The 12,076-nt window shown below is 38.4% G+C and overlaps 1 protein-coding gene across 1 annotated transcript in view; it reads left to right on the top strand.

The window, feature by feature from the left end:
- Nucleotides 1–876, top strand: part of ATP10B (ATPase phospholipid transporting 10B (putative)) — a 49,474-nt gene extending 48,598 nt beyond the window's left edge. The window contains exon 23 of the mRNA XM_040078547.1: nt 848–876. Coding sequence (XP_039934481.1) covers nt 848–876 — 29 coding nt within the window. The remainder of the gene's footprint in view (nt 1–847) is intronic.
- Nucleotides 877–12,076: the final 11,200 nt, after the last annotated feature.

The following is a 12,076-nucleotide window of genomic DNA, read 5'->3' as shown; positions in this document are numbered from 1 at the left end:
ATGTTACAGAAACATTACATGAGCATCACAAGGTTGCTGAGAGTTGCACAATTGCTTTCTTTCAACAAATGTTTTTGTATCATTGGAAGGGAATACTTGTGAAGTTTCAATGTTGTTGTTATTATGCTATTGAGTTAATAGAAAGAGAATCCATTATTTACCAAACCAGTTCTTGAAGTAACACATCCCACTCTAGATTTTTACTATCAAAATCTTAGAAAGAGCTTAGTAACTTAAAAATTATAATTCTGCATGAAAAAATTATTACCTGCAGTTACTAAAGGTACTTGCAGAATAACAGCAATGGAGAGACATTAGAGAATGTTCCAAGTTTTAATACATGTACTTTACACATACAACAATATCAGCTCCACAGCCTGTTTTGCCTGAAGAGTAAGCTTAGGATTTTTATGCAGATAGCAGTTTGATCTGATATTGTTAAGAAAAGGACAGATGAGCTTATAAAGATGAAGAATACAAATACTGAACTATGTGAGCTGCAAAGACAAGTCAGTGATAAGTGGAGTCTACTTCATACATACAAAAGTAGACAGATGTAACAGTCACATTCAAGGATTTAGGTCCCAGAATTCTAGAGTTGTCCCTGATTTTTCCTCTAGAATTCAGTTTGTTATTTCAATTCCCTCTATTCTTATGTGGTGCTGCTGCAGTCAATCACATATGAATCATGCTCCTCCACACAGTTGGTCACATTCATTAGTTGATGGATCTCAGTAATGGAGATTTTGACAAGCCATATATGAAGGTCACTAATCACATTGTGGTAAGTACATGGTGTAAAATGACCAATATATGCATAATGTGTTTACCCTTTTTGGTATCTCAGGGCAAAAAGATGCAGGATGTAAGATGTAACCATCATAACTACTTATTGCAATGCAATGAAAGGTGACTTTGGTATTTCTTATAGAAATGTTGACTAGTAAGACCATTTCCCAAGTTTTTTTCTTCACAATATGGGATGAAATCTTACCTACTTTAAAATTCAAACCATCTGTACTTTTGTGAATCTACCACTGGTTCTGATTTAATAGGTTTTTAGCCTTTTTTAATACATGCTGGTTTTAGCTATTTACTACCTATGACAACACGTAATCTTTCTAATAACCTATTTAGCAAATGCTAATTTAACTTGTGTATGTTATAATAATTACTGTAGCCATAGTCTTCAAGTTGTTACTTTAAAACAACTCAGGCAAAATTGAGTAGCATATCTCCCACTGGGATTTCTGGTAGCCAGAGCATGAGAACTCCTTTTTTTAGAATATTAATTGCCAGCAGCTAAACAATTCAGGAAGAGATTATTTTGCTTGATGAGCAAAATGAAAGAAATTAGGTATAGATGAGATTATTGTTAATGGAGGGTGAGATTGCTCAAATGTTTTCTCACTAGCTGGGAATGAACCTGGGGCAACAAGACTAAAGATCAATCCTTTACCATTCACAGCTTTTTTTACATTAAATGGTCCATTTCCTTTGTAATTGTAGTACAAAATGTGAAGTGTTTCATAGAAATAAGTGTGATCAGATCAAGCCCTGCTGTGCTGTTGAGAGGACACAGAGGTGAAGGAGTGCTTTTCCCCCCATCACCCATGAGCAGCACACTCATGTTTCCAGCGGCTGCTCCTCTGCATGGTAGGAATGCTTAGCACAAGAACTAGATGACAAATGTATCTGAATGTGCAAGGGGCTAGACAGGTTATGTTTAACCAAATCTGGAAGACTTCCTGAATTGAATGACAATTGTATGCCTTTCCTGAATTGAAAGCCAAGAATTAATCTCATGTTTTCTCATCAGTCTCTGCAAAACGGCTCTACCATGCATTTTGCCCTGCCTCAGGGTCAGAAATAGCATAGAGAGCAGGGTCCTTTTAAGAAAGGGAGGGAAAACAGGACTGATTAGGAACGCCACCAAAATAACCTCTAAAAGCAATTTAGTGATGCATTTCCTGCTATGTCTGGGAGTAAAAGAAGTGGAAGAGTCCTTTTTTAAGTAGTTTCTTGGCTTTAACCAAAAATAGTTATGTCAGTTAAAAGAAAGACATAAATAATCCCATTTTGCATGGATGCTTTAAATATTCCTGTACTAAACATACAAACTGATAATTCTGTTGTGTGGTAGATTAACACAAATGGTCCAATGGACGAATTTACCTGGAGAGTTTGCAACATAGAGGAAAACCACTTCTTCATTTTTCTTGATCCTGGAGGAGAGAGAAAGCTGAAATAAACAGAAATGAAAGGCAGCACCATGCAAGGCTTGACCTCTGCATTCCAGCTGGCTCCAGAGCTTTCTATATCACCCCTCCTGGGTGACAGTGCTGCCAGCTGTCCTCTGAAGCAGATGCTGTCTCAGTTCTGGACCCATATTAACTGCTAAACAGTGTGATCTTCCTTCTGCTCCTGGCTATGCACTTACCATGAACTATCTCCTGTTAAAAAAATGTTGAGCGGGCACTTACATCCCTTTGATCATGAGGTAAATTAGCTGAGACTAGCCATCCTTTGAGGATGCAAGATCAGGAAAAAAACTTTTTTTTTTCCAGTGAAAACAAGCCTACAGCAAGACAGACAGTCTCCTAAGGAATTTCTTTGGAAGAAGAGAAGTGTCTTTGCTAAATGGGTTATTTAGACCTAACTAGATTTCCAAGGTACCTTTATTTATTTATTTCAAGATATATTTAATAATACTGTCAAGGTGCATGTTCCATTAGTTCTAATGTGAATGCTTCATAACAGAACAGGTGTCTCATTTTTAATGTATCCTCTGGTGTTATTCAATATTTCATATGCTTGGACAATAAAATGTTAAAATTAATGGAGGGATGTGTGAAATTACTGCATTCTTTTTATTCTTGTCTATGATGTGTTTTTTAATGATACTGCATATGGAGCAGTGCTTTGAGCTATACAGAGCTTTACCTACATGAAAAAGAGAAGGTGACATCTCACACAGAGGTGAGCAAGAACTGACCTGCCAGGTCTGTTGGTTAACAGATGCAGTCCCCTGCTGCTTGCAGGGGTCAATGAAGAGCCATCCCTCATGTTCTCAGAACAGGCAAATTCTGGGCTCTTTTAACACGAGATGCAGGAAGTGCAAACACATACACACTTTGTTCATGTCTGTCTCAGTATGGCCAGTTGGAGATGTCTCTGACAGTTTTTTTTAATTGCTGATTATCTGCTGCAGGTCAGCGATAACTGCGCAGTGCAAAACCCAGAATGATTCAGGTGGGAGGAAGGAAGGATTCCAGTTTGTTCTCTTTCCTTACACATCTCACATTCAATACTCTGTGGGGATGGATTCTCTGCCTGAAGCACAGTGAACAGCTACTTTTCTGGAAGATGAATTGCATATACTTTCTTCTTCGTTGGCTGCTGCTGCAATGTTTAATTCCGTTGTTTGTTTGTAGTTTGAGGTGGTGTATGAGTACAGAGCTATTAGCTTTAGGGGTAAGGTGACTGCAGGCGGGATGTGGCATGATGAGATACTTGTAAGCAGCACTGATGAGTAAAAATATAAACGCAGAGACAAGAGGCTCTTGAAGGTGATGATCACAGAGGGTGGGATTTAAAGAGATGACCAAATACTGAAGAGCTATAAAGTACTTTTGTTATTGCCAGTGACTGGAACTTGCTGCAATTATCAGTACATGAGAAAACTGCACAGAAAACTTGCTGTCTGGCTCTTTAATGTAACACCAGCTTATGCTCATTTACATGAAAAAGATTGAGACTGAATAGAGCCTGAATCATTATTTTTCAAAAAAGATCTGAGGATTTGTTGTCTGAAGGCATAGAAGGCACCAGTTATTCACCCACATTCCCATTACTAAAGTATGCTTCCACATGCAGCCATAGCTTCCATGTTTGTGCCCACAGAACTGGTGTGCTTACTGTGTTCTCCAGCAGGAGAGCAGAGCTCTGTAAATTATCAACATAAATGACAAAAGGGTCAAGTTTTTGCTGACAGAGACTAAATTTTGACCTTAATTTCACAGAAACCACATCATGCTGCTGCTTTCTTGTACCCATTACTGTACAACACCATAAAGCTGAGAAAAAAATTAATGGAACTGGGAGGGGAAGCAGTAAAAATATCTACAACAAATTTGTAGACAATACAATGGAAGAAGAGTCTAAACAGAGATGGTTCCTGCCTTTTGTATGATTGTATTCCTCTTTATTTTACTAACATTTTTCTATTTAACCTCAAACAGATCATTTAGGGAACTTACAGACATTCATTGGTTTTATTCAAGAAAGGACAAATGGAAATCAATAGACTGCAGGCAGGTCAGTCAAGCTCATTTGAAATCAGCTGGCTCCTACTGGAGTTTTATTAGTGCCTGTCTTGTTTTGTTAATTCTTTAAGGACTTTTGCTAGGAAGGACAAATATCTCTGTGTGCTTAATCTGAATGGATCCTTTTTCACAGTGTTTGGGCAGCTTGTGGCCAGTAATTTCATGGTCTGAGTCAAGATCTGCAGAGCAGAGGAGACTCTTCATTCTGTTCCCATGTACATGGGATGGAATGGCGTTATTGGTACCAGGAGTGCACTGTAATGGTAAAGGAAGAACATGAACACGTCCAAGACCTTCTGGAGCTTTCCAAACAAATTCTTGAACTGCTTTCCATAATTGTTCAGACGTCATTAAGGGCTTTAATCTAATGTCCATCTAACATGCTTTATGAGTAGAACAAGTGAAGTGTGCACTCATGCATGTTTGTGGTTAAGTGCAGATGACTGTGAAGAGTGGCCACAGTCTTGCAGTAGCTCAAATAAACATGTTTTTAATCATGTTTGGAAAGGAGGTAATGCTGTAAAGATTCAAACTGGATTTCTCAAAAATATTAAACAAATACTAGGAATCTGTTCTTAAGATCCTTTGCTCAATGTCATGATCTTCAATATCACAGTAGGAAGGGAATAAAGTACACAGACATCAAAGAGCCAGAATTGTGCTTGCAGCTACTAGTTCTTAAATTAAAAAACGCAAAGCTAAAATTTAGAGCCAATAGGAATCTAACTCCCTAGCACTCTTCAATAATGCAGTCCAAGCACCACACCAAATAAACATTTTAAGTCCTAACACTGATTTTGAAGGCAGGTTATTTAAAAGGAATGTTCTGGCACCACATGTGTATTTGACTCGCATTCTTTAAAATTTAAAATTATTTGCAATTTCTTGAGATTACTTAATATAATTCATTATTTGTGATATATATTCACAGAATCAAACAACAGTCCAGTGTCTCAGGAGAAAAAGACAATCCATGTCACCTATTTGTCTACACAAATCTTTTATTAACAAAAAAACCAAACTCAAACCCTGTGAAAAAGATTAGCCCTACAGTGGAGCATGCTTGAGGAGAACCTGTTTACTGGAGTGTTGAAGATTTATCCACTATCTGTCATCAAAATAAAGTTTTTCTTTACTTCTAGTTTGTAGAAATATATCACAATAATGGTAGGGAACCGGAACAAGCTCCTATGTTGTGATTAATGACAAGACTTCCATGGTGTTCAGAGCATTATCAGAATTTATTTCATACCTCATCTGTTATTGCAAGCATAAAATGTGCAAATGCTCCCCACTGCTGTAAATGTCAGCATGCTGGGGGCAAATGCTTTGATTTTCTATCAGCAAATAATGTTAAATTATATAGTGTTTAATCATGCTTGGCGAGAGTGATGAACTTTAGGGAACGAGTTTCCTTCCAATCATTCCATCTTCAGTTCTGAAAGTCATTTATAAAATCCTGAAAATAACTTCCCCAGCCTAGAGGCTTTCTGACGGTTCAAGGCTGATGGTAGAGCACTAAAATGCAAACCATTTAGACATAAACATTACTTTGATTGAGGAAATCAGGTATTTGAGCATATAATTTGCAAATAAATTTTCAAAATCAGACCTCTCTGGTTTTCTGACACCTCTAGGCAGTGAAATTTTCTGCATTTTTAGAAGGGTCTACATTATTTGGTAGGACACAGCCTAAAAACTGTTGATTTCTAAACAAAGCAGTCGTATTTACCAGGGCAGAATGTAAGTGGTTGGAAGGTTGGAAGGTTATTCCACTGGAGTAACTGAAGGTCTGGGGTTTTATATTTGTGGAGAATCTCACCTACACTCCACACCTGCTCATTCCAAAAGGAAAGGTGCAAGTAAAGGCACGGAGGAGAGTTGTACATGGGTTAAAAAAATATAAAATTTCAAATAGCAAAGACAGAGTGGAAGATAATAATGGTAGTATCTTAGCAACCTGAGAAACATCAGGAAAAGCTGTACAGGGAAATCAGCTATAGCCAATTTTAAGGCCTCTCTCTGGTTTATATTTGTTATGTGTTTCTGAAACTGGATTTTTAGTCACAGTATTCGAAAATATAGAATTTTTCAATGGAGGACTTCATCATCTTTGGTTTCTGCTGAGAGAAGATACAGTTTTATATTTGTATCAGTAATTACTGATTTATTAGAGCAATTTCATTAGCATGTGACTGCCTTGAGGGCAGATTAGAAGAGGCAGTAGTGAAAGGGGGGGTTGGTGCAATGCTGGATAGAAAACCCTGCGGGGTCATGGCAAAGCCTCTGGTCCTTCAGCAGCACAGAGACAGAGCCTGCATGTCTGAGGATCAGGAAAGTTTGTTATGTCCTATCCTCACCCTTTTTTCTGATTGCGGGGGTTTCATCACTGTAACTACAGTCTAGATTTTCAGGATGTCTGTGTCATCCCAATATACAGAAGATGACAGAGGTTTTTTTAAATCATCTGAAATAAAGATACTTGTTTCATAGCAGTCAAGGGGCTTATGGCAAAAGTTATATAACAATGCAGAATTAATATGACATCAGTCTGTTTTCAAAACACCAGCTTTCCATTCAGCACTTTTGGTGTAAAAATGGAGAAATCTTGAAGGAAAATGGACTTTGCAGGGCTAGTCAATATTAGAATAATTGATAAATTATCTATAAATGTCAGTACGTTAAAGATTCATATTCACTTCGTTACTCTTTGATTACAGGAGTTTCAGCACCTATTGCATGCTATTATTTCCAGCATCATTAACCTTCTTTATAACCACCACAACATCAAACCTTGAAAACAATTTCACTGAAAGCATGTCCTTAAATATGTTCTAACATATAATAATGTTTTATTCTGATACTGGAAAGTTACAATTACCTATGTAAAAGCAGAAAATTGTTTAAAGGGAAAACTAGTTTTGTTTGATAAAAAGCAGATATCTGAAGTTATTTTGTGGGCAAACCTCTGTTTTGCAATTTATTCAGTGATAAATGAAAATCTTTCTAAAGTTTGACAAGAAATAGGAAATTGTCCAGAATCCCCTAAATGTTCAGCTTCAAGAAATATATTGTCTGCTTAATAGCCTTTATCTTGCTCTAATCAATACTCTGTCACAATCAAAAAGATTGTTTCAGCTCACAAAAGGCAAGCAGATATTTTATTGTAAAAACGTTGTTAGCTTGTGTATAGTTCTTTCTTTGTTAAACCACTAATGGCTCAACTGTGCTAAATAATCAGCCTTTTGAGAAGAGGAAAATAAATAATTTTACTGAATTTCTGATAAAGAAACTGTACATAAATAGTTTTAACCATGTTTCAGTAAGATTTAAGCTCTGTTTATTGAAACCCTCTGTCTGTCACCAACAGTAAGGTCTTACAGGTCTTGCTATTTACTGAAAATTCATCCCTCTCCAGGGCCTTTTGTCTTGCTAACCTGACTTGGAGCTGGCTCAAGAGCAAATTTTAATTAGTATTTTGAGGTTAGGATGTCATCTCTTGCTCCCTGGGCTGTCCTTAGCAGCCCCCTAAGGATGGTCTTCCCTCAGCACAGAGGTCCCAGGTCAGAAAGATGCAGGGGCCAGCAGCAAAATGGATAATTGTGCTGCTAAAACAGAAACAAAATATGCCTTGCCAAATGTCTCTTTCCAGAGCTATCTGTGCAACAAATGCTTTAATAGTTTCTCCCTCTGCAACAGCACCTAAACAAAACCAAAATGCATAAATACCTTAAACCCAGCAAGTAAGGCTGCCTTGCAGGCTCACATCCCCTAGCAGGGTCTGCCCCTGGGGAGCTCTCCCACGGGTAAATAAATGAGCTGCTTTGGGTTTCAGCAGTCACAAGTGGCACTCAGGGATTCTGACAGAGGAAAACACCTGCCAGGAAATGGGAGCCGTCTCCCCATGGTTGCCCTCCCAGTCTGCAAGTGGAAATAATAATCCTTTCCTCTACAAGTGATATGAGAATAAGCAGGCTTTAGGCTGTAGTGGCTGGAATGCTGGCAGAAGTGGGGGATGCTGGGCAGAAAATATTTGTGCCAAATGTGGAGAGAATACAGATCAGATTTATCAGGAGAAATCCCTAATAATGTCCCTAACCTTATGAGAACTAAATTTCAGAGGGAAATCTGAATAGATTCACAAAGTGGAAATTTTAAACTGTGCTAATGTCAGTAGCTAACACCTTGGTCAATAAACTGGAATTAGCCTCTGGTGGAAGTACAAACATTCATCAGCACTGTTTCATGTCCTGCCACTCTAGCGGCTGACACCCACGACATTCAGATTTCTTTGAGTCTTTCCAGACAATATTAACAATACCCTAAATACTGAGATTGCACCTGTCCATTGGACTAAATTGACTAGTTTATTGCCTTCATAGTCTTTTGAAGAGTGATGAGCAACCATTTTGGTTAATGGAGAAGATTTCTGAATTATAACCTTTAAGTTCATTCTGGGAGGTGGCTGATGTCTGTCCTCTCTGCTTTGGAAACAAAGAATTTGACTGACTGCTAACAGGTGATGCTACATGAGAAAGATTTTGTGATGGGATACCAGATGATGCCTCAATCCCTTTATTTGAACATTAAGAGAATGACTGTCTGGAGAAGTAAGTGGGAGAGAAAAGCACTGTGTTAATACCTGGAGACCAATTAACAGCTGAGCGTGAGCTGCTCAGTATTACTGAGATGGTCTTAATACAGAAGATGAAAGTTTTCATTTTAGGTAATTCTGAAATTCCACTCAGGGCAGCAGGCAGGTAAGCAAGGGGTGGCATTCAAAGTAGCATACTGATCCAGCACACACTTTTCCAGGGAGACTGTGAACAGTCTTGTTTTTCAGGTATTAAGTACTGAGCACTCCAGGTGAGAACCTCAGCCCTGACATGCAAGGTACCAAAGATCTTTTTTCTTCTGAGAATGTCTATAAAAGCATATCCAATATCTGAAAGCTTGAATTGTAAAATAATGAGAAATATTGCCCATTGGTTTTTGTGCTACAGGTAGCATTTTTTTATTTTACTTTTTTTTTTTTTTTTTCAGCAGCAATGACTTTCTGCAGACACCTGCTCCCTTAAGCTGGGAATGATCCCAACATTTCCAGAAAGGCAGTCCTTACCAGGCATTTAAGTGGGCAACAGTGTTACAAATAGCTTCCTCTTAGCCAGAAGCTGAATGCTTTTATTTATGTCTGTATGTGTGTGTATATATATAATGTATACATATTTATATATGAAGAAGGGATTGAAAGATCCCTTCTGGGGATCCCATGCTGGGCATGGCAGCTTGCAACCCCAGGTAAGTGTGAGACAATGCCTGCTGAGCCCACAAAGTGTTTTCTCTGGACTCACACTCAGACTCAACCCTCCCAGGGGGTGCTGAGTGCCTGTGGCTTCCCCAGCCCGACCTAGGGCAGGGAAGATGAGGTAGAGAATTCAGAGGTGAACACACAATGGCCATGAACAAGTAAAGAGTTTCCAAGTTTTGCACCTTGCTCCAGATATTGACAGGTTTCTCTGTCTAAGTCACAGCTCCTTGCACAGATGCAGCTCAGATTTATGTAAAGTTTTATGAAATGAGTTTCCATTTGAAATCCCCATCCACTTCTTTTCCTTTGCCTCCTTGCTTCTGCTGCTTCTTCTTCTTCTTGGATGTTTTCCTTCTGCTTCTTATTTCTCAAGGAGATCCATAGACATGACAAGAACAGAACAGAGCCGAGCTAATTAACAGCTGCTTTAAGCTATTATTTACCCTGCCCAGGAACACATCTTAAATCAATGCCAATTTGGAAGACAAAACCGATGCTGGCCAAAGCCTTGAAAGCCCATTGACACTCTCTTTTCAAACTCACCATTGTGCTTCAGAGGAGTCTACTAAGAGACATTTCCTGGCTCCATAGGTCCCTACCTGGAGGAAAATGTTTAGAAACGCTTTTCTCACCAATTCCAGATAAGTGAAATCACCTTGTGAACAGTCTGAATCAGTGCATGATTACTATTTCAAAACAGGGAAGAAAGAAATCGGGAAACATTTGCTTTAAAGAAAAGTAAAAAAGGAAAATAAAGAGAAAAATTAAAAGGACTTTTGCTCTTTTCCTCCTTTTCACTGTCATAAAATTCTAGTATTACCTATTATGGTTCAAGCTACTGGAAAGGAGCCAGAAAAAAATATGCTTGTTCTGGTTAAGGTTAATATGGTAATATGTATATAAGGTTAATATGTATATATTTTCAGCATTGACTCATCTGTCCTGGGTGCACAGGCACATAATGCACAGACATAGGTTTGTGTTACACAGACTGGGTTCATGTGGGTTTGCAAGTGCTCTGACTGAATGTGGAGGAGGTTGCAAAGATGCACTTCAGCTCAGCTGCTCTGCATTTCAGGGCAGGCAGCAAAACAAGAATAAATGCACTTCAGATTCAAAGCTGTGAAATTTGTTAAATTTTCTGGATCACTCTGTGTTGTTGCTCATGAAAATACATGAATTTGCTCTGATTTCCATGAAAGCAGCATGGAAAGACTTGCATTGGTTTTAGGAACTAAATCACAACTGGCAAAAAAATATAATCTGAACTTGCTTGCAGGTCATAAAAAACATACAATGATTTGCAGAAAGGAAAAAAGCCTCTGTCAAAATGAAAGCAGGATGTTTGGTTGAACACACTGAATCAACACTAGAAGCTCTCATTTGTTCAACAGACTGAGGTACGACAGTGTCACCTAGCAACTTTTGAAGGGCATTCAGACTTGACTGTGCTTGACAGAAAAGCCTGTATACGCTAATTTACAAATTAATACTTTTTGTGAATTTGTCAAAAGCATCACATTTGCTATTACAAAATTAACACTGTACAGAAGGAAGTGAATCAAAAAATATTTGTCATGGTGGCAGTAACGCAGTGGGAGGAGCTGAACTACTAATCATGAAATGCTGTAACCCTGGGAAGTAAAGGTGGGCATTTCCAAAGTCCCTCCTCTGGAAGGTGTACATGCATGTATCTAGTACATTACTCTAGATAAGTTCCATGTTTTTCCAGCTACTTATATTAACAGAGAGAAAAGATTAGCTTTGTTTTGTCCAAAGTATTTAACACTTCCTTGTATGTACCATTCCTTATTCTTCAGTAAGTCTACACGGAACTGCTCTCAGCTCACACGGAGATCAAGGCATGGAGCACCATGGTGGGTTGTACTGATAAAATCCAGTAACTTCCCATGGCATTGGTACTGCCAAGACAGATGGAGAAGATAAATCTCTCTGTGTAGAACAGTACAGCCAAAATGAACAGGCGTGGTGGTCAGCAAAACTTGGGATGATTTTGGCTGATGGATCGGCTATGGAGAGGATTAAGTCAACCACCCAGTCTACAGTCTATGGACTTAAACTGAAAAAAAAAAATAGAATTAGTAAAAGTTAATTTAGGCTTATAATAATTTTTAGTAGGGTATTTTGAGTAGTTCTGAGCGGGTGTAGGCATTCCTCAGAACAGCTAATAATAAAATGTGTCCCTTGCAGTGATTTTCTAGGTTATATTTTAATTATTAAAAGCTTTCTGAGAAGAAAAAGAAAAGGGGAAATTTCCTAAGAATTTTCAGGCTTGTAATGCACCAGGGCATTTGCTAAAAATAAGGGAAACAGAAATTCTAAGAAAACACAGGAGTAGGTGCACATGGCACTGCATTGTGTGGCTACTTGTGATTTCTGCTCACCCACACAGAGTCTGCAGGTGAATTAGCTGGTCCCTGCA

The sequence above is a fragment of the Hirundo rustica genome, chromosome 14 (genome assembly GCF_015227805.2).
Source record: "Hirundo rustica isolate bHirRus1 chromosome 14, bHirRus1.pri.v3, whole genome shotgun sequence".
Classification (NCBI taxonomy): domain Eukaryota; kingdom Metazoa; phylum Chordata; class Aves; order Passeriformes; family Hirundinidae; genus Hirundo; species Hirundo rustica.
The sequence above is the reverse complement of the archived record's forward strand: the minus strand, read 5'-3'. Positions and strand labels throughout refer to the sequence as shown.